The 23662-nt window shown below is 42.8% G+C and overlaps 1 protein-coding gene across 1 annotated transcript in view; it reads right to left on the reverse strand.

Annotated features, from left to right (window-relative positions):
• Positions 1-23662, reverse strand: part of SFMBT1 (Scm like with four mbt domains 1) — a 65882-nt gene that overhangs the window by 24905 nt on the left and 17315 nt on the right. Inside the window, exon 2 of the mRNA XM_053989275.1 lies at positions 6088-6249. Coding sequence (XP_053845250.1) covers positions 6088-6115 — 28 coding nt within the window. The 5' untranslated portion in view covers positions 6116-6249. The remainder of the gene's footprint in view (positions 1-6087; positions 6250-23662) is intronic.

Here is a 23662-nt window from a genome sequence, read left to right on the forward strand (position 1 = left end):
GGTCTAGAAAACAGTGAAATCCTGAGGATTTTGCTTCAGCACAAATTGACTTATAATTTGTGAGAGGGAAACATAGGCAGAAGAGCTCTGTATTTGTATCAACAAATATGAGAGACTCAGAACTCCAGGCACACTGGACTGTTGGTGTTTTAAATTGAAAACCACCCAGGAAAACACAGTACCACTAGTAAGAGATTTGAAAAGAAAGTCTAAAAAATGCTTTGAAATATGACTCTGCTCTTCTTAAAGTTAGATATTAGGCATTCAGCTGTTCCAAAACACCAAAAGCAAAGAGAGGGATTCAGAGTCGTTCTAAAGAAAGCAACTTGTGACCTAACTGAAATAAAGCCTGCTCAACTTGGTCACTTTAAAAGCCCAGCTCATAAGGTGCAACAGCTTCTTTAGACCAAGAAAACCTCATTATAGGATGCATTTAAAGCATATATGTGCTAAACCCACTCAAACCACAGTTCAAAGCTCACTCAGGATGTCAGGGAAGCACGCACCTGTAAGAAGCCACACTACAGATTAGTCAAATTTTCTATTATTATTGTCAAGCCTGTACCCCAGCCCTGGTCTCCCCTTCAGTTCTGGCTTGGCCCCCTTCCCTGCTGCTCTCCTATTCCTATTTTCTCCAGCATGTACCCACTTTGCTAAAAAGACACCAAGCCAGCACAGGGTGGATTTCAGGTCCCCTATTTAGTTCAGCAAGCCACGTGACATTTTTCCTGCAGGAACACAGTGGGAAGGCCAGTGAGGGTCCCAGCCCATGTGAGCAGCATTTTTAACCTCAACACACTGGGTTCAGGTTCAGCAGCAAAATGGGGTGGCAGCGACAGCACACAAGAGCAGAGCTTTCATTTTCATTTTCAGGCTCGATTCCACCATCTGCCCCATAGCTGTCTATGAATGAACAACAGAGCTTTCCCCCTCTCAGGACCAGGAAACCTGATACCTTGTTTATATTTGAAAACAGAGAAATCTCTGTGTATCACAAGCCCAGGGAGAGCTCAGCAAAGGTTACAGGACACGGGCATTTCCTACACTCCGAGCCTTTCCTAGGACAGGCAGTAACTGATCTTTCCAGCAGCAGTCGTTTGAGTAGGAAACATTACACATAAAAAAATTAATTCATTACCACCACATGTCCTTATCAGGCCCCTGGACAGGCTAACAAGCTAAGCAAGCTCTGGGACAATTCCCAGTCCTCCAACAGAAAGGAGCAAATATTTGTCCAAAAGTCTGAGATACGTTAAATAGACTAAAAACCTACAAGTCTTGAGTTTAGTAGGTTCTTTTTACCTTCAGATGGACGGTTAAGCTCATCTTTGACTTTTTATTGTGATTCTAGGAGTTATCACTTCCCAAAACTTAAAAATGTATATTCAGTTAGCTGTTGTTTGCTGATGACATTATCTATTTTAAAAAAGACTCTTATCTCTCCAGAATCCAGCTTTATCTGTTTTTAACCAACCACAGCTGGCTATTTTGGCCTTTCATAAGCCCCAGAGCTCAAAAGATTCAGAGCTTGAATATCACTGTCACTTGTAAGGGATATTTTTTAATTTACTAAAGAAATTACCTAGAGAAATAAATAAGGAGTTTTATTTAGAATTTTTTTTGAGGGAATAAAAGGTTAAGACACAGACCACAGTTGTTTGCAAATTAGGGTGGAGCCGATCAAAGCTTTGGCTGCAAGCCATTCTAAGAAAAAAAATTTCATTGCAAAATATTGTTAAAATAGATTAAGACTTCTCAACTAATTTAAACAGAATTTTAGTTTTATATGACCATAAAAACGCTGAAGTTCACATCTACAGAATCAAAAGGGAACAAACACCAGCTCTGGTCAGTCAGACCCAGGAGTGAACTCTAATTTTCCTCCCACCCAAAGAAAACCATCTCACCCTTCCCATCAAAAAATCGCCCTGCAGCAAGAGCGGCAGTCCCCTCCAGCCCCAAGAAGCGGTTCTGCAGGGGTGGCACTGTCCTGTTGGAGGGCAGCAGAGCAGGGTGGGGTGAGGCACTCGAGGCAGCAGCTCCCCGGCAGTGCCGCAGGGAGCGGGGCTGCCCAGCCCCGCACAGGAGTCCTCAATCCCCGCTATCATCAGATAACTGCCGCGGGGGCAGTTAAGCTCCTTAAATGAGCCACAGGTCACTTCACACACTGAAAGGGTCAATTAGTAACTTATGTTGCCACTTAATTGCTACAAGGAGCTCCCAGGAAAGCCGCTCCAGACCCTCGCCTTCAGCTGCGGCTGAAAGCAATGCCCCGCTCGGCCGCCGCGGGCTGTCCCGCAGCCCCGGCTGCTCTCTCCTGCCAGGGCTGGGCTGTGGGGAGAAGGGCTCAGCTTGCTCTGTGCCGCACAGCACCCGCAGCTCGTCAGCACAGCCAAAAGCTCACTCAGAAACCCGTTTTTCATGGGAAAAACAAACAAAACTCCCCAATAAATCCAACCCAAAAACCAAAACCGCCCCCCCCCCCCCAAAAAAAAAAAAAAACCCACAACAAAAATAACAACAAAACACAAATCCCTATCCAACACTCACGGCAAATTTAATACTCTATTTTCTTTTAGGGAGTTTCCTTCAGTCAGAGGGATTTTTTAAAACTTCTGCAAAAAGCACCCATCACTTTTTCTGTTCATTTCTTCACAAAAGCTGAACTCAGCTTGCGTTCACATTTCACAAAGGTCTTACATCTGAGGTGATCAGCCTCTCACTTCCACCACTGAGCACAGAGCTGGGGAATTTTCCTCCCTTTTGGAGGCTGACCCAGCTGAGGTTTGTGCTTAGCCATGGTTTGAACCATCCTGTTTGCTGCTTCTCACAAACCTGCCACAGCACCCCAGGTTATTTAGCACAGCTCCTTCTGGAGCAATGTGGAACAGGAAAAGCTCACAGAATAAAGCTCCAAGCAAAAATGCTGTATGAGGATCCACAGTGAGAGCAGTAAATTAGCTTTTTAATTCTGGCATGTGGTAGGACTAAACAAACAAACATAAATGTAAACACAAACTAAACATAAACAAAGAAAAAAAACCTGAAATAAGTCTCTCTTTTTCAACATCTGAATGCAGAAGCACTACAAAGGTGCAGCAAAGGACCATCTCTCTGGTAAGGCTTTCAGAGTCAGAATGCAATCACTTTTCTGGTTTTATTGGCAGGACAGTGGCAGCAGAGCAGGCCCTGCTTAAATCAAGCCTTTGAACTGTTTTGCTGGTATTTTTTGCAAGACCCCATTGCACAGCTCCATCCTCACAGGTTAGCAGATCTCTGGAGACTCAGAACCAGTTCAATGAAGCCACATTCCTGAGGGGCCATAACTCTGCATTAAACACTCTGATCAGTCTGAGTTCAGAATGTTCAATAAAACCTCAGACATTTACAGCAGAGGTTCTTGCTACTGTGAGAAAACTTGCAAATCAGTGTGACAGGTGACAACAAGCAAAACCATATTTAATACATTTGATTCCAAAGCACAATTTATTCATCTTATTCTGCACGGGTGTACATATTTATGCTCTCTCTTTCTCCCCATATCCTTAATTGCTACAAGTCCTAAATAAATTCAGCTTTCTACTACGTGGAGACTTATTTCTCTGTATTAGACAGGATGACTGAGCAGCACATCACCCCAGAGGCAAAGGCAGGGGAAGAAACCTGACACAATTCCCATCTCTCTGGCATTGCCACACAACCAGTTTGTGTCAGAAGAACTTTCAAATCAAGCTAACATTTTCTTACGTAAAATCTGAGAAGTGTCCTACAGAGGTTCTGTAGAGAATATTCATCCACTTTGGAGGTAAGAAAATTCTCTGTATGAATATCAGCAGCTTCCTAGGCAGGTGCATCACTTCCCATTTGTCCCCATTTCTACAGGCCTTAGTGGGAACACTCACTCTTTCTGAATTTTATCACAAATTACATCCCGCTGCTCTCTGATACATACAGGTAGAGAAAGAATATGGAATTATACCATTTGGACTGGAGAATGCAGTGAAATATTAAGGAAGTTAGCCCTTAAAAAATATCTGAAATGGAAACAGTCTACACTAGGCTGTTCTCATCTTTGGATTTGAGCTAAATTCTCACTGCAAATAACTTTCATGCAGTTTTAATGTGATTTAGTTGAAGACTGTCACATTGGACATTTAAGCACATCACAACTGAAGGTCTTGCAGACTTCAGTAAGGCTAACCCAAAGGTTTCTCACCCTGAACTGTAGATATAGTTCAATCTGATTTTAATAACAGTTAATCTTTTTCATCTCCACCAGCTGCGAGGCCATGAATAAATAAAGACAGGTTGGAATTTCAGGAGTTGAGAAAGACTGTGACAAGAATAAAAGTTGTCTTTTCCCCTCATAGCATCAAGGGAGCATCACAACCAGCAACCCTGAGCTCTGTCTAGGTTCTTGGAGCCAGAGCCTAGATGTAAAACCAGAAAAACAGAGGACAATCTCCAAAAGCTGCTGCAAATTATTAAGTGGAAGAAAATAACACCAGTCAAAATGATAACTCATAAATATGAAGGCAATGTTCCAGCAGTGGTTTGGACTGGTGTAACTCAAAAGCACTTCAGAAAACAATATTAGAGGGCACAACAAAACCAATGTGCTTATGCTTACACAGGCATTTGCTGGGAACTATCTCTGAATGCAAGTAAAGCTCTCATCATTTATTGTTTGCTCTTCACAGCCTCCTGTACTCAAACCTGGCACAAAGGGAGCTTCAGGGGAAATAGCTGCTGAGTAATTTCAAGCCAGTATCAAACCTTTCCTCAGCTATTCAAAAGCACACAGTGAGAGAGGACTCTGTGACCTGCTACTTTTTGAGGAAGATGGAAAAATGTCAGTAAGGGTTTTAAGACGGAGGGATGTGTTATCACAGCCTGTGGACACACCACTGCTGACCATGTAAACAGCTCCTCACTCCCTTCCTTACACTCTGTGACAGAAGCCTGCAGTTTCCACTAGGCAAGGAAAAAGTATTTGCATGTGCCAGGAGAAATTCTACATCCACACCCATGATACTTTTTCTTGACTATTTGAGGATATAACATTGACAACTTGACTGACTTGCTGTAGTTAATAATCAAAAAGCGTATTTCAGCATCATAAAGCAGATAGCATTCTCCTAAAATACACTATAGATTAAAATTATGTTAAACATTTCTTCAGCAACACTGACAAAAATTAGATTTCCATAAAGTAAAGGTAGAAAAATTACCAATAGTGAATTGTCCTATGAGAAGACCAGCTTGTTGGAGAATTACCAAAGAAAAGTAATACTCAGATAAAATCTTGATCCAATTGTTTACACTGATAATTACAAAATAAAATTTGCTTTATATAAACTGTAATAGGTAGGGACCTCCTCAAAGAAAAGGAACAAGCCATGGCAGGCAAGACAGACCAAATGGATGGTCCCTACTTCCACATTTCCAGAAAGCTATTAGTATTCCCAGTCATCCCAGACTAGCACTCTTCATGGCCTGGTGTTCCAAGGTGATCCAAAACCTGAGCTGATTTCTCATAATACACCACTCTGCAGGACGTTAGGTATTGATATCACAAGCCTATCAAAGAGGACACAGCAAGGCACTTCAGAAAAACAGGAGAGATTACAATGGCAGCAAACAGCTTCAGTTATCTGACTTTTCCAACCAGCAGCAAAAGCTTGCCAAAACATTAAGAAGATGAGCACAAGGACAGAGCTAGGTATTAACCACTCTGAAAGAGAAATGCCTTAAAATAGTAAGTGTTAACACCACCAAGCTTTTCATAAGCCCATCTCATAGTGGTACCACAGAAAGGTAAATAAATCACAGCTTCTTGAAAACACAACCAACAAGGTGGGCCAGATTTTGTTTCCCTTTCGGCCAGTGCTACACCCTGCTGTGATACAGAGCAGTAACAAACCCAGCCATGACAGCCAGAACACAATGCAGAATCTGTGAAACTGGAGCTTCTCCCCGTGTACAGCACCAGGCACACGCACTGTGGGACACTCACTGTGCTCATCTTTCTTGCACATGGCTAATATTTTTAGAGAAGCTGGCCGGGGAGCTGGGCTGGACTGTTACCTGCATCATACTGCTGTTCTCCATTCATCTCCACAGGAGCCCAGTGGCTGTTCCCAGCAGCCAGAAGCAGGGCAGGCCGGGGCTGTCACTGTTTGGTGGTCATGAGTCGCCTCCTGCCTTCCACAGCAGCCGGGACATTCAAGAAGGGATCCTGGAAAACACCTGAAAAGGAACCACTGGTGAGGAAATCTTCATGGCATTTTTAGCTGCTTTTAAGACAGAATCCTGGAGTGGTTTGGGCTGGGAGAGGACTCGAAGACCATCTCCTTCCAACCCCCTGCCATGGACAGGACACCTTTCACTGTCCCAGCCTGCTCAGGTCCCATCCCACCTGGCCTTGGGCATTGCAGGGATGGAGCAGCCACAGCTGCCCTGGGCACCCTGTGCCAGGGCCTCCCCAGCCTCACAGGAAACATTTCTTCCTAATACCCAATTTACAAACCTATTCCTATTAGCAATTAAATAATTATTTCATTATGAATGCTAGAAAAGAAGTAAAAACAGGACTAAAGCAAGCCCACCAGGTCATTAGCAGTGAAGCACAAGTTTTGTTTCTTTACAAAATTCTCCACAAAAGCAAAGTTACATAGTAAATAAGAGTCTAGGTAACAAGTTTCTTTAGAAATAACACACTTTGACTGACATCTTTACATAAATCAGAGATAACTGGTCATAAAACCAAGATTATTGACTTGAAAATTCTTGTAAGAAAAAGGTAATTTCAAAAAGCCTTTGCATTCTTGTTGAATGTCTGTGAAGCACCTGTTTTATTTAAGTGAGATACCTGAAATAATAGAGAGGACTAAAAATCAGGTTCTAAAAAACACAGTTTGTGCTCCTGAAATGAACACACTTTGAATAACAATGCTTTATAAAAAGGAAGTTCTACAAATTTGAAAAGTCTCTGATTTTGAGTTTTGTACAGATACAGTGTCTATGCAGACTACCTGATAACCCTTAGAGATACACAACATTGGTAGCTTCCTTCAGACACAAATAAATCAGCAAACTTGAACAGAATAAAATATCCAGTAGCAGGGCTCAGTCATGCAGGAAGTTCAAGTACAATCAAAACTATAGCCAACTTCAAAAATTTTCATTACATATGAAAAGAAATTTTTTTTGAGAGTAGTAAGAGTTATCATTAAGAGCTCCTATTGAATGGCAGCTTAGTGCCACAAAAATCTACTGTGTAGAAGATACTAATAACTTTTATTCATTACAGCTTCACAGGAATGTGTCTGGAATGGAACCCAGCTGCCAGTTTCTGCTATATGCCTCTAACCTGCTCCACTCCAGCTCAGAAAGTCTGTGCTCAGCATGTGACTACGAGGTCACACGTTAATTCCCAACCCAGCTCTGCCTCTGTGAGAAAGGTACTGAGAAATTAAGCACAGGCTCCACTCTCACTGGTTCCTCACACAGTTGTTCAGGCTCAGAGGACAAAGCAGAGCAGGGTAAGGTGACTCAAGTCTGTTCCCAGACTGTCCTCTCCCTACACAGACTGAGCTTCCATCTCTTCCATCTTTTATAAAGTGATGCTGGAAGAGGATGTCACTAACATGATGCTCAGCACACAGAGAAGAACTAACCAACAAAACACTCTTTAATCATTAATCAAAACATGCCTTGGTAATGGCCTAGCCCAAGTCTATCAGCTGTCACAGCGCTAAGGCAAAACAAAGGCAATGCTGTGAGCAAAGCATATATTCCACAAGTCTGGGGATATGCCACTGCTTTAGAATAGTGTAGCCCTGGAAAAAGTACATTCAGAATTAATTGCAATTAAGCTATTTTCAGTTTATGGGATACAGTTCTCAATCAGCATCTACAACTAAACTACATGACGCAACTACACTTTTTTTCTTTATGCAACATGAGAATATTTAGGACACTACCCTCCCCACCAAAAAAAACCCCAAAACAAACCCACAAAATCAAACCCCAAGCACCAAAGAGGCTGTTGATTTAGAAGATGCCAAACACTGGCAGCTCCTGTTGAAGCTGATTGATATTCTGCCCAAGCCAAGTTGGGTTGTTATTCAGGATTTCATAAGCAGTTGTGGTGTTTTATGTACACAAAATTGAGAGCACTTGTAATTAGCACCCACCATGGTTGCTGCTTACAGTCTGGCACCCCAAAGATTATCTTTTGATAAATCTCGAGGGAAGTGGAGCACAAGTGCTGCTGGAACAGAGCAGCTTTGGAAATACTTTGGACTCTTCAGTCTCACTTCTGCATTTCAAATCTCCTTTCAGCACATGAAATATTCAGATGTTAGCAACTGGAGGCAGCATTAAAAACAGTTACAGTTCATTAAAGCCAGATGGCTCACTTGAATATGAAAAGAAATCAAACATAAGTTGGCTGTTGAATTAAAGTAAATCAGCTGGTGTCTGAGGCTTAATATCATTTTAAAACAAAGGCGCACGAGACAATGGGGACAGGAGCCACCCCTTAGGACGGAGCTCCAGCAAGGATCGGGTTTCAGCGAATTCCTTCATGCCGAGGCATCCAGTAAAATCTATTTCAAACCGTGGTCAGCACGGGCAGCAGGAAACCTGTCCGAGCTCGGGCAGGGCAGGGCTCCTTCAGCACCGAGCTCTGCTCCCAAAATCTGCTGCTCGGGCAGCGAGGATCCCTTCCCTTTGTTCCTCTGGGAGGTGGCAGGAGAGGGCTGAATGCCCTCCTGGTCCCTGTGCCCATTCACACGTTCAGCCGGGCTCTTTCACCTGAGAAACAGCAATTATGCGTTTTCTCAGAGGGGAAATGGCACGTGCACTTCTTCCAGAGCCATTTGTAACTCATTTTTCCCTAGGACTCACGGTGGGCCCGATCCTGGCGCTGGGCTCCAAACCACAGGGCACAGACCCCTTCACAATCCTAATTCCCGATGCTGCCGGGCAAAACCTACACTTCATTTGCCTCTGCTTCTATTATTGCTGCAGAAACCAGCAATTCCCACAGCCTCCAAAAAGCCCACCACTCCAAGTGGTTTCTTAGAACCTTTTTCCTAATCTAACACCACTACAGTCAGTCATGAATATAGGTCTCAGCTGGCCCTTTTGCTACACGAAGATGAGACAGTGGCTCCAGGGGAAAAGGGGAGCATGCTGGAATCAAGATTTGTGTGTGACTGGGTGCTGGCAGGCACACAGCTTATCAGTGCATGAGCAGAGCTGAGGTAGAATGCAGTTGCATGGGGTGCTCTGCCTAGGAGATAAGCCAGGCCCAAAACATCAGCCCTTTGGAGAACAACACATCTGCACCCGCTCAGAGGACAGAGACTCCACCCAGCCCGACTGAGACTCTGCCGACTCCTCACTGACACAACAAAGTCAAAAATGGAAAGGACCTTCTTGGATGACAACTTAAGTTGAAGTGTTTTATTAAAAAAAATTAAATTCTTCAGAACAATAAGAATCCAATGCAGTATACTTTTCGGGTAGGAGCCAACTTAGTTTTAGGTTCAACTTACAATGTGTAGCACTTCATTCATAAACATTTTTGTCAAATGCATTCCAGGTATACTGGTGAGTTTCACATCACTCTTAGTTAAGTGTCTTCAGCACAAAACAAGGTATGTTGTGCAAATTTCTCAACCAGAACCAAAATCAACGGTGCTGGAGAAAATTAATTTTCAAGCTATTCAGTGCGAGTTTCGTTCACCCTTTTGTAGCAATACACTCACAGTTACAGAAATACCCAAACTCCCACACTGGGGTCAGTACATTTCCTTAAAACAGCCCCATCCTTTTGGGGGGAAATGCCAGAGACTCTGGCTAAGCACTGCTGCCAGCTCCATGGAAGGACACAGCTGATTACCTGCCACAGCAGATCAGCAACCACCTCCATCAGGCACAATGGCAGAGTTCTGCCTCTTTTGAACAAAAACCTCACCCTTGAAATCAGGGCTGAGAGAGGCAAAAGCAAACAAACATTCAGAAGAGCATCAGGTGTAGGAAATCTTTAACACCTGTGAAGGAACCCTTTAAGATTCACAGATCAAGTGTCTGCAGGATCACTGCTGCTGCACTTGGATGAGCAGCTCACCAAACCCCACAGAGCTGCAGGATGTGGGAGACACCAGCACAGGGGTTTTTAAAGCCACCAAGGCTTTGCCCATCTCCTCTCCCCCACCTGAGGGATTTTCAACTCCAGTGACATGCTGCAGGAGCAGGGTGGGCACAAACCCAGCCTCTGTCTCAGCTGCCACATGGAACACGACTCATGTTTTGTCATTCAACAACCACATCAACTCTTTTGCCAGACAGGACATGAAAAATATTTTCTTGGGAAGCAAAGTATTATTGTACACACATCTATGCCCTTCCCTCCTGCTCCATCCTGCTGCCATTCTCCCTGCTGCAGCCCTTGGCAGAGGTCCTCCTTCTCCAAGAAAGCGTCTCCAGAGTCCCATAGTTCACACAAGCTCCTAGTTCTCCAGGCCTTTTAGAGTCAAAATAGGGTTTAAGCCTTTCCTTATGATTTTGTCTTCTCTTCTTTAGTCCCTACCAGTTGGAAGCCTGGATAACATTTTAGATATTTTCTAACCTTCAGTTGTATAAACAAGCAATTTTTTGTATAAGCATTTCACAAAACTTCCTAGTACCTGACCTCCCACAAACAAAAGACAAAGTGGAAGACTTCTTACAATGTCCAATTTACACAGAAATTCCAAATTTTCAAGCCATTTTAATTGCTGTTCTGTGACAAGAAAATAAAGATCAGCTTTGGTTGTCTCTGTAGGAAAGAAAACTACCCGTCACAGAAGCCTTGGCTTAGCATTGTTAGCACACTCCAAATCTTTCCAAGACCTGCAAGGCCCAGAAAGCAGACTATGGATAGGCAAAATAAAGTTTGATGCCTCTATAACAAAGTAATAAAAATACTACCAATTTCATTAGCCACAGCTGCTGAAGGAATCATCCCACCCAATGTGGAGAACAGAAACCTTTGGCTGACTTGCAGTTCTTTAAAGCATTATTTTTACACACACAAATGAAACAGCTGGCCTGTGAAAAGTAGCTTATTTACCTGATTCTGTAAGGATTTATCAAAGACAAACAAACCACTGAATCACCTTTTATGCAGGTAGGGCCACCAACATTTTCTTTAGGTTGTCTTATCTGAACAGCAAAATTCTGCTGATACCACTGAACATGAAGAGTATATATGTATATAAATGCAAATAGGAACTATCACCAGAGTTAGATTCATTATTAAAACTTACTATAATTTCTTTCCCACCTGTGCTGAAATCTCTACTCACAGACAGTAGCCCTGACAACCCCCTGCTGCTCCCATTAGATCTGTTTTAGCAGAAGAGAACTCAGGTTCATCCATTCCATTGCAACAGCAACACTGAGACTCCTCAAAGAGAAGTGCATTTAAAGAACACCTTCTGTTCTTACCCCCCCAAAGAAATTCCTGTAAGAAGTAAAAGGGGCAAAGAATCTGCTGAGGAGGATCCAGGCCATTGCCAACAAGAGCAGGCCAGGCTCACAGAGTTGTGTGGCTCTGGAACACATCTCACACCTTCCACGTGGAAGTAACCATGAGCAAGCACCCTGCAGAGGATGCTAAGCCAGCCTGCACCTCTGCACTGCACTGCAATAAGAAAGGTATCATTTCTATTCCAAGGGTTTATTCAAAATAAAAGGCCTGTGTTTGTGACAGCTCCCCAGCACTGACACATCAAGGTGGGCAGAACCAGCAGAGGCTGCTCTGTGCACACTGAACCAGCAAACCCCACTGTTATTTACAGGGTTGAGCACTGCTGTCCTCCGTGCACAGACACCTCCAGGACTCAGACAGGAGTCCAAGCACTCCCAGAGCAGCATCCCAGCTGTGCTCCTGGCCCCTCCTTGCCTGCAGCACACAGGGACAGGTGGCTGTGTCACCAGGACAGGGCAGGGGCATGCTGCACCAGGGAACCAGAGCCCCTCACGTCAGGTTAAATACAGCAAGTGCTGGCATTACACAGTCAAATAAACAGGAACCTCGCAGCAGGTTACAGTCTGGCAATCCTTTCTACCTTGAAAATGTGGAGATGACTGTGAAGGTACATTTTATTAGCATAAAAATATTTACCAGAGAAAGGAGTATCTATTTGGTCACAAAATGGGACCAGTCCTCCCACCTTGAACTTGATCTTTCATTAGAGCTACTGTAAATCACAGAAAAAACCCAACGAACAATAACCCATTTAGCAAAATTTTGCTGATACCATATGAGATGTTTATCTTTTCCACTTACATTTGGTCAGTTTGTGTCTGTTTTCCACCCCTGATCCCTGTCTGAAGTCCAGTGGCTTCCAGGATTTGTCTCAGAGCCTGGATCTGCCTGACCATCCTGGTAGCACACCTAGAACTGGGAAGCCTGGTTAATGAATCTTGAAACACACAGGTCCAGCTCAACAAATTACAGGATCTGACTTTACAACCCATGCTGTGCTACCCAGCCACTAAAGCCATTTCCATGGGACTGCAGGTTAAGTCCAAGTGAGAATGTAGCAGTCACAGCTCTATTCCCAGCTCATTTAAATGTTACTGGACAGAGAGACTTGACTTGACAGGGGAATAACACACAACAGGGTGTCCCAAAAAGTTCCCTTATGTTTGTAAGTGGTTCCAAATAGGTACTGTTAAATACAGTTTGCCACTGACATTTAAGACAGTCAGGAGTTCTGTTTCTTTTTTAAATGCAAAATCTTCAGCATTATTCTGCTCTCTTCATCTACTTTCATGGCACGTTGGGGGTTATGGGCCAAATAAAGAAACCACACAGAACAGACTGCTCTGTTTTCATTGTTGATTTTTTAAATTCATGTGCTATTGCATGAAGATAACTGCCTGAAGTTACAAGTTGGAAAAGAAGAGGAAGGAAAAACGTGAAACTCCTGCTGCTCCTAAGTCCCAGACAACAGCCTGGCAGCTTCTTATCCTCTGTACAATGACAAGCAGCATGAACATGCAAATATTCTATCAGTAAAATGTAGTATGATTCAGGGTGAGATAAAATAGAGCACTCAGATGGAAAGAAACTCACTTCTACCTCTGGATCTGAATCCCTGGTGCAGATCAGGGATTCCCTGTATGGAGTCCCATGGGACACAGTGATGGGGAAAGGGATGCTGCCTGTGAGGAAGTGATAGGCAAGAGTTTATCTGCCAGCAGGGGAAGGAACCCTTTGCACTCCCTTTGAGAAACCTATTCACTATGTGAGAGAAAAGTGTTTTAAATCAAAAAGTACCTTCATTGCACATACATTGAGGCAATTAACAAAGACACAAATTAATCGGATACCCAATTTGTACAATTAATCTGTAAGTGCCCAAAACATGAAAATTACTGGAGAAACCTCAGAACACCAGGTTTGGAAACTAATTTCAATCTACAAAGGATGTCAGGCCTGCAGACAACATAAGAAGGTCAATGCACTCTTCACAAAGTTACAATAAATAGATCCCTAATACTGCCACGAGGTTTGATTTGTTCAAACAAGGCTTTGCTGCTGTCTCATATTCTGTGCATATGTTATAGGAAAATCTTTAAATAAAACCTGAACAGGACACTCAACTTGACTCAGCACTCATGTCACATGAAGGGAAAAAAACTCATCACAACCTCCCAAATCCTTCTTTGAAAATGAACTCCCGTTTCAGAGAATCAGCTAATGGATGTAATCACTGCAGACAATACAATAATTAAAGGAGAAGACTGGTGGGGGAAGGAAGGTATCTTGCAAATAAGGCATTTAAGAAAAAATCCATGACACAAAACGCCTTTTGTATGTAAAAGCACACTCCTACTCGTCTCCTTCTTTTGTCATGCCATACAGAAAAAAGTAATGTATTACACTCATTTCTCATCCAGAAGCTACACTCTGAAAGGGCAACTCTCCCTTGAGTGCCACCACAACAACAGGACAACTGAGATTTGGGTTTAGAAATTGACTCAGTTGTTGAACTTTATATTCCTGTTTTAAAATACTGGCACTCATACTAGGGCAAAACAAAGGGAGTGGCATTTCATTTACATTTCTTTGCATACATGGATCATCAGGCCTTCCTCCTTGGACAAATAATCCATTAGTCAAATATCCATTGTCAGTGGCAGGCTGGAGTGAAAATTAAGACAGAAAATGACTTCTTTCAAAGTTTGCAATTTTGGTATCATATAATTTCAATCTAAGTAATTTAATCTTAAATAATTTCAATTAAAAAGCCCTTAATCACAGCCCCTTTATTTGTTTTTATGTCCATTAATGATATTTGAACATAAGGTCTGTACAGACAGATGCAACTGCAAATCAAACTGTCCAAGAAACAGAAAACCTATTTGCACAAGCAGTGGCACTAAAACAACCCCTCCGTGATTGCAAATAAAAGCTGCAGAAGCAAATAGGACAGAGTATTAGCAAGAGCAGTCATCACAACAAATCAAGTTGGATCAAAACAGACTAAGAACTCACAATTTTCCTTACAAAGAAATTAACTTACTCCTGCATGGCCAGCACAGGGCACCAAACAAACAGGGAAAGCCCGTGGCTGCAGAAGTGCCCTATGGAAAGTGACATCCGAGGTCATTTTCCCTAACAAGGATGCTGTGTTACCTATTATCAAGAAGATTAACTGGAAAGAGGACTCTAAAATGTGACAACCACACCTAACACACACTGACCCCATTCTACAAAGTCACCTCATCATCAAGGCCATCAGTGCTCAGGCCTTGCCTTCAGAGATGCTGAGAAGCAGTTCTTCGTTTCAGATGAAACCCGAATAAATGAGGCTACAGATTTTGAAGAGCCAGGTCCCAGAGCCTGCCCTGTCGTTTTCTTCACAAACCCATGTTTCAGTCCAGCATCGCTCCAGGACTTGTGTGCCTCAGGTTTTTATTGTCATAGCTTAATCTCGCTGCTTCATTACTGTGCAAGGCAGGTCTGATGGCCAGAGCAGTCCTGGAGCGTTCCCAAAGAGCTCTGCAGGCAGCAGGTGCCAGCAGAGCATCTGCAGAGGGACACAGAGAGAGAGCCCTGCTCTGCCAGCCTGGGGACAAGGAGCAGCGAGTGAGGACATCCCTTCCTCCTCCTCGCAGCTCCTGCAACCTGGGACTGACCCACCCTTCCCAAAGTCCTTCCCCAGCACTGCACAGAAACAGCAGCAGCACAGAAAATTAAACAGCAGCAGGTCTCACTTCTTCTGTAAGGATATGTTCTCTTCTCCTCCTCCCCAGCACACCAGCTCAATTCAATGCATGTTACCTACACACCATCCAGATGTTAATCTTTGCCAGGACCACAGTGATTTTCTACTCAGTTTGAAAGTCAAAACATGACTGTCAATTATCACCCTAAAATTGAGGGGAAGCCAAAAACAAAACCATAATTCTACCATGCATGGGCACCTCTGGGGAATGTCTCTCAAAGCCTAGGTCCCTCTGCTCGAGTCTCCAAATGTGAATATAAGAACTTCTAATTCCATTTTTATTAAATAGATACACTTTCCATCTCAACCACTGAGCAAAAATTATCACCTCAAGTCAGAAATCCTAGATGAGGCAAAATTCAACTTCCTACAAGGCATATTGAAAGATCCCTCATAAAAATAAGTGCTGAGAGCAGGTTATCCTACATCCTAAGTTCCACCAGTTGTCCAAGAAAAAGCCCTCTGCAGTCTGGGTTCAACAGATCTTTCCTTGGATCCCCAAGCTGTTTCAGAGGTCTCCTGTGCACTCCTGAACACCTCCTGTGCTGTTAGCAGGAGATGCATTCTGACCTGAGCTGCTCCATATCTTCCAAAGATAGCGTCGCTGATGAGGAAGCCTTGAGTGTAATCACCTTGAACTAATCTAAGCTAAGTTACTTTAGGACTGACAGGACAAGATTCCCCAGCCCAGGGCAGGATCTATCACTCCCATGTGAGACATGATAAAACTGCAGAGGAGGTTACATGATTTCCCTGCAGGTGCAGGAAAGCTCATGGCAGAAGCAGGAGCAGGAGCAGCCCGGGGTGTGCCTGTGAGAGATGCTCAAGTGGAGCATCTGGCAGATAATACTGGGGCTTCAGAGTGTAACAGCAAAAATAAATGTATTTTCCCTGATGGTGACAAACACGAGTTTACTGACACAGCTCAAAAGCTAAAAGCAAAGCCAGTGATACTGAATAACTAGACAGAAATATCTGAATTATTTAGCAGACAGTGCAGAAGCACCAAACAAGCCAAAGCATGATCTGACCAAGAAAAGAACAAGTAAAAAAAAAAAAAAAAAAACAACTTCAACAGCTATTAGTTTCCCACTGGACAGAAGAAACAGCTGACTGCAGGATTAAGACAGCAGCCATGGCAGAGAAGAGGGCGAGACTGCATGGCCAGGGATGGTGACAAGCAGCACTGCTGCTTTCTGATTGCCAAATACTACATTGGCTAAGCTGCAACATGAGATAACATCCCCAGACTTTTTTTTTCTCTTGGACAATCTTTCTGAAACACTATCCGAAACCCTGAAGTATTCCTTGGCTAGTATCAGAAAGGAATGGAAAATCCACATTTCAACCACTCCTTTTAATAATCCTGTGGAGAAAATCCTGACCAACTGATCACAGCTAATATTTCTTCCTCATTTAACTTCCAAAACTCTGTCTCCTGCAAATGACATTTTATTTATAGCAGTGGTATTTGCTGTATAACTGATTGGGGAAGGCTGTAAATGAGCATCATTGCATATATGTGGAAAACAATGATAAAGCAGTCATCAAAAAGCTACAGAACATTTAAATATTCAAATAAGGCAATCTGCATAACCCTCCACCTGAATTTTAATTTTACAAAACTTACATCATACCTTTGTGCCATAGATGATCTGTGCAAGCTAGTTCTTTTCCACAGAAAAATGGCACCTTTCACTTTTAGACGTGTCCAAGTGACATTCATTTTAATTCCTGGAGCGAAGGGTAAAGGAGGCTTTGCCATAGGAGGAGAGGTTATTTCTAAAGTCTAAGTGCTCAAGGCAAGAAGGCAAAGGTGAAGATGCTGATGAGCCCCAGTAAGGGGCTTGCAGCTCACTAAAATGGGAGCTATCAAAATAGAAAGGAGAGAAAAACAGTGCTGTGAGGTGAGGGAGACAGACATCACAGCAAATCAGCCTTTAGAGAAGCAAGTACTTCCAAGGGAAAGAGAGGATCAACATGTGGGGGACCCCATAAAGAAGCAGCTTTTGCCAAGCAGGTCAAAAAGATGCCATCATGAACTGGAAGGTTAAATTAACACCTGGCAGCTCTGAGCTGGGATCACTCAGAAAGAACTTTACTTAAAAAACACAAAACAAACCCAAACACAATGCTTTTGCAGCCTTGCAATGCTGAAGTCAGAACATTCAAAAACTGTACCTTTGCACTTCAGATGCTGCAAATGTAACAGGTAGGGGAGATCAGGAGAGTTTCTTATTCAAACCTTACTCTGAAATCTTGAGTGAGGCAGATTTTAAACACTTTTTCTTTCCATGGGATTTAAACATTATTTTACACATGTTCCCAGTTACTTTTTTAGCATTTTTGAATGTGGAGATTCACTACTGCCATAGAAACAGCTCTGCTCCATCCTTAGTGCTGCTTGGATTATAAAGAGCAAACACCAGAATATTCCTCAGACAACAAGATCACTTTTAGCACCACTCAATTCCCTGACCACAGACACATTAGGTCATACATATTTAAAGAAGCATCATGCCTGACAAACTTAAATTTGATAAGAAAAGCCTCAAGAAGGAAAGGGTGTTAGGCTCTTCCTCCTGGTACACACACAGCTGGGGAGAGGGGGAGCAAGGGAAAGAATGGGGAAATGAGGGGTTCAGTAAAAGCAATCATTGCAGTTTTGCCCTCAGGAACAGAGAAAATAAACACCTAAAAAAAACCAGCCAGTTGCTTCAGAAACAAAATTTCTTTCTTTAAACATTAAGCAGTTTGTCCAGAGATTTTAATGAAGAAGTTGGGGACCAAACCCACCAACCCTTCAGCAGAAGACTTGGTAATTTATTTTACTGCTTTCACAAACAAGTGAGCAACAATGAAGAGAGCAAAAATCAAAGTGCTAACAGTAAATGTCCAAATAAGTTCTTGCCTCAACATGTGCTATGAGAACCTTTGATGTTAAAGAAAGAGGAGGAACCTGAAAGGAGAGGTCAGGCTTTTCTTGAGAATAACAGCTCCTCAGGGCTCAGCCTCAGCATGGAACAAGGAAATGTACCTCAAAATGTTTGTTTCCAGACTTCACTACTTACATGTTCTTAAAAGACTTGTGAACATTCTTTGTAACTTGGCTGTAGCTCCACTCATAACTTAAGCAAAATAAAGCTGCACTACTCTGAAGAAGGTAGTTCCACACCCACTCATTCATCCCTACCCCACACTAAACTTTCCACAGGGACAAACTCACACAGCAAAGCCAAAGAGGAGACCATGTCTAGGCTAAACCTTTATTTATAAGATTTATAAACAACTACTATCCCCCCTTCATCTTCCTGATCAGGCACAGTATTCAATTCTAACAGCAGAGATGAATGAAGCTTCCAATCCTCAGTTATTTATAAGCCTGTCAGTGTCCCATCACCCTGGCTGTCACACAGTGTGCTTTGCCTCCACAGGATGATGGAGCACAGGAAATATCCAGGCACAGACCAGAAACTGTGGAGCTCAAGTAAGAAAATGTTTACTTTCCAGATTCACCTGAACTGCCCCAAGGTCTCGAGCAGGCATTAACTGGCAGCATCCAGCACACAGGTCAGGGAGTGTGTTTTTGCTGAGAAGGGATGTGCAGCAGAGGCTCAAGCACGAGCTTGTCCTGCAGCCATGGAGCAGAGCTCACTCAGGTGGCTGCACAGAGCAGCACAGCAGACTGGCACTGCTCTGTGCTCTCACACTTTGGAAATCTCCCCAGGCATCGTGTCAGGAGAAGCCATGGGAAGACATCTCTGTTATCTAGAACCTGGCTGATCAATGCAACTTGGCTTTGGAGCTACACAGCAGTTTCAGTGAGTTATGGAGTGCAAAACAGGAGTGTGGATCATACTTTCAGGTTACCTGCACTTACAGCAACAGCTGATTTCTTTGGGTATCAGTCCCAAATAATGTTTGGGAAGCCTTGAAACCCTTTTCCCCTTTTAGCTGTTTGCTCTCAATGCTTTCCACCCACCAGAGCATCACCCACTCACTCCAGAGGTTCTGTGCCATGAACAGAAGAGCAGTGCTCCTACAGCTCTACAAAAGAGCCACAGGAAACACAAGCATTCAGTGACCAAAAAAAACAAACAAACAAACAAAAAAAAAAAAAAAAAAAAAAAAAATCAGGATTTCTATATAGATGGTTGTTTTCTCTGCTTCCCTGACACCAGCAGTATTGCCAAGGATTTGGAGGAGCCATGTCCATCAGTATTCACCAGCACTTGATTAATTGCTCCTGACCAGTTTCCCACTCAGTGCTGAACACGAGATCACCTTATCTGTGCTGATATTTGAAGTACACACAACAGCAACTGGCATTCAGACATGTTAAATAAACTAACTTAACCAGCATGGTTTGCACTTCATTGCATGGATTCTTCCAACACAACAATCCCAGGAAGGAATTCCCCCTCTCTCCAGTCCTTTGGGTGACCAGGAGATGCAGGTTTTCCCAGGGAAGCTCCAGCATTGCCCTCCTTTATCAGTTAATGGAAGGCCAAGCCCATGGTGAACTTCATCGTTTTTAGCCTGCCAGGGAAGTGCACAGGCAGACTAACAGTTAATGAAATAAGCATCTATTATTGCACTAACACTGAACTTGTATACTTTAGAGAAGACTGAAGCTATTTTACTCAATAGCAGCTGTGTTTACACTATAGCACAGTCTGGTACCTCTGAAACTCAAGTGAACTTATATCCCACAGTAACTGCTGGTTCCAAGGGAAAAAAAACCTGTTAAGACAGGGAAACATGTTTCATCTTCTCGTGTCAAATGAAAATCTTTACTTTAGCAGCTGCTTTTAAAAGGTACAACTTCATTTATGATAGATCAGGAATACAAACTGAACCCCAAATATAGGGAAAACAGTTGTTTCATTTATCCACTTCAGTATGTTTCATTTACTTATATGTAAAAATTCATCTGAGTTCATCAGATCAAACTTTAAGGTACACAAATACATTTTAATCAACATGAAAGCCAGCTTACAGTTTAGACTCTGAGCTGCATCCATCGGTCACTGTCAAGAACACAGCACCTGTACTCCAACTTTCTTCAGATGAAAAAAATGTCCATTGTCAAGAGAATTCAGTGTTACTTATTTAGGCAAGTAGATATCTTCCTTTCTCCTGTTAGCACCCACTGAACAGAATGGGAAATAACACTTTTATCTAGAACTACCAAAAGCCTCAGACATCTATCCTGCACCATGCAGTCAGCTGGACTAGATCTGTGAAACTCACTGCTCAGGAAAGGAAATACCTCCTTGCTGTCACCTGAAAACCACTGTTTATGCTACAGTGATGATGCCAGATCCTTCACAAGAGTACCAGCACAGAACTAAGTCCCCAGGTGGGAAATGCCATCAGCCTTTGAGCATCATCTGTGAGCCTTCTGCTTTGGCTAAGCAGAAAAAACATTTGGCACAGCCACCAGTGCTCTGAACATGCCACAAACAGCACCAGTTGTTCAACCTTAGAAAATCGACCCTTCAGCCTGGTCATTTCACTCCTTGCTCAGGATACTATAATGTCATTTTGTGGGTTTTACTTAATAGTTCTTCTTGGGCAATCAGTCTTTAATTTTAATTGAGGCTTACTCTATTTGCCTGTGGTTTATGGTGCCAGATCTATTTTGGGCTGGTGAATAAAGACGATTTCCCTGAGCTTAGAGTAACACAGGTAGAACAGATCTAAAGAGCAGCAAATTCTAAGTCCAGAGGTCTCTATTGCCCAGCACATCACGTTACCCTGCTGCCTCTAGAGTGCAGCAAGGGGACAGCTGCCTGCTGCTGCAGCTGAGCTCTGGAGAAGGGAATGTGACATTCCAACTGTCCTGCTGTGCCTTGCATCCCTAGCACTCTTCTCTAAAAGCCAGGCAATGAACCCCTGTGCACCAGTCAGTTTGCCTACCTAGTCCTGGCTTTCTTCTAAGCCAGCAGAGAAGACAAAATAACAGAAATTAGAAAGATCTGAAAGTGCTACATCTAAATACTGAGGGAATGCAATCCTCCCACCCATATAGGGGAAAACACAGTGAGAAAAATGAGGAAATATGGAATTTATGGCTGGCTTTTTCCAGCTACTTCCACTCCTGTAAGGCTGATCAGAAAAGCTTTCCCAAAAGGCCACTGCCTTCCTAAGAGGCAGCTGGGGATTAAAGATGCTAAAGCCAAATGCTGCTCAGGAGTTGAAGATAAAATTCCGAGCTGCTCTTAAGTTTCCTGCCCTCCCTGCTCCAGAGCCAGCTCATTATTGTCACCACAAACACAAATCAAACGGAGCAAGTGGTGGCACTGCCACCTCTGCAGCAGCATCGACGCTGACCTGTGAGCAGCTTCCACTGAACCCACCCACGAGCCAGAGAGCAGGAACAGCACTCAGGGGGTGACAGCCAGCACTGCCACACAGCTGCTCAGGCCACACACAATCTTCTCATTCTTTTAATCAAAATTACTAGAAGTGTAATGGGTTCTGCTTTTAGTTGTCACTGAACACAGACAAGGTGGATTAGCTCAGCAATGCTGTGTGACATTGGGCATGCTCTGGATTTGAGTGAACCCACACGGGCTCTCTGCCTCTGCTCTCAGTACCTCTTCATTTAATGCAAAACTCCAAGCTTATTTTTTCATAGCTGATGCATTTATAGTCAGTTCAGACAGAGATCACATCATTAAGATCTATTACCAAGAATTTGTAACTACCCAAAAGGCACATAAATGACAGTATCTTTAGAAACATCCTGATCTTAAACAGATGCCTACCAAAAAAAAAAAACCCAAAACAATTCTGTTACAGTGATTCTTAGTCATCACTGTAGCACAGCCTATACTTTGCTATGAAGAATTTGTGGGCAGAGGACACTCAAAATAAGCTTCCACAATTTATGGCAGCACTGATGTTAAAGACAATAATTGCAACAGGAATAAATAAAGTGGGAATTAAGTTAAATGCCATGAGGGCTTATTAATTTGTAATGCAACCAAATTAATCTACTATCAGTATCTAAAGAAAAACTACTGAAATCAAGTGCTCTTGGAGAGTTGTTAAGAGGAAATGAGAAATTTGGTTTAGTCTTCACTGCCACTTAACTCTTTTAAACAATATGGGATTCCAGGCTCACACTCCAGATTTCCTGTTTTAAACAGCAAAACTGAAAATAACCTCCTACTTTACCAGCATGTGCTTTTTGTTCTCTGATGCACCAAGCTAAAGATTTAATATGGGAGTGTTGTCTGCAGACAGAAAACAACATCTGGCAGCTTTCTGAGGATCCTGTCTGAAGTGACTCCCCACACTGCAAACCGCACAGGAAATCACCTGCTGCCAGAGCCCCAGGTACGCTCCAAGCCTTCACACACGTTTCTACTTACCTGACATTCAGACTCCTATTCTAAATTGCTGAACTACTGTACCAGGTGTCCCAAGAGGGGACAGGTGCCTCCCCCTGGTTTGTATTGTACTTGTACTTCACAACAGCTTCTCCTTGTAACACAAACAGAGCTGCAGAACTCAGCTCAGGTGTGCGGGGCACGTGGGACTTGTGTGGTAACACCTGAAGTGATACTGCTCTACAAACACCACTGTGCCTTGCAGTGCCAGCCTCTTAGCAAAAGAAAAAAAAAAAAAAAAAAGACATTCCTGCAAAGAGACAGTACTTAGGGTGATTTTTAAAAGGGAAAGATAATAAAGATCAAAGTAATTTTGAAAGCATCTACAGAGCAGACCCCCACAGCCAAAGCTAAACCAGACAGGTCACTTCTGCCACTGAGTGACTGAGACCATGCAGAAGGAGTCCCAGTGGCATGTGATGTGATGTCACACAGGAAATCAAAATTTAATCAAAGCATGGAGGAATTGCAGATCTTGGGTTGGTCAAAACAACCACATTTCAGCACAGCTTAAAACATGTGGAACATGTCAGCACTTCCAAGAAATCCACTATAGTTATTCACATCACACCTTCCTTATTCAAAATTTCTACCCAATTTTTCTACATAAGCTCCAGGGAGCACTTACTCCAACAGCAAGCTGAGACTGTCACCTCAGTTATTCAAAAGTATTAAGTTATAAAACTTAAAATGTTTACTAAATTATTAAAACATATTTATCAACAGCTTTGCCTTAGATATCAGATTAAACAAGACCTAATATTGAGCTTTTCACCTGCTCAGTGAAATACCTTTCAGCTTTATATACACAATAAAATGACAACATCAGGGAAACAGATGATGTAAATTTATGAAGAGAACCAGACATCATCAAAAGAACAGGAAAATTCACGGTTAAGGAGAAACTGAAATCAACTAGAGGGGAGACAGAAATTTTGCACAGCACACCAGTTTCCCCACACTCTT

The sequence above is a fragment of the Vidua macroura genome, chromosome 13, assembly GCF_024509145.1.
Source record: "Vidua macroura isolate BioBank_ID:100142 chromosome 13, ASM2450914v1, whole genome shotgun sequence".
In the NCBI taxonomy this organism is placed as follows: Eukaryota; Metazoa; Chordata; class Aves; order Passeriformes; family Viduidae; genus Vidua; species Vidua macroura.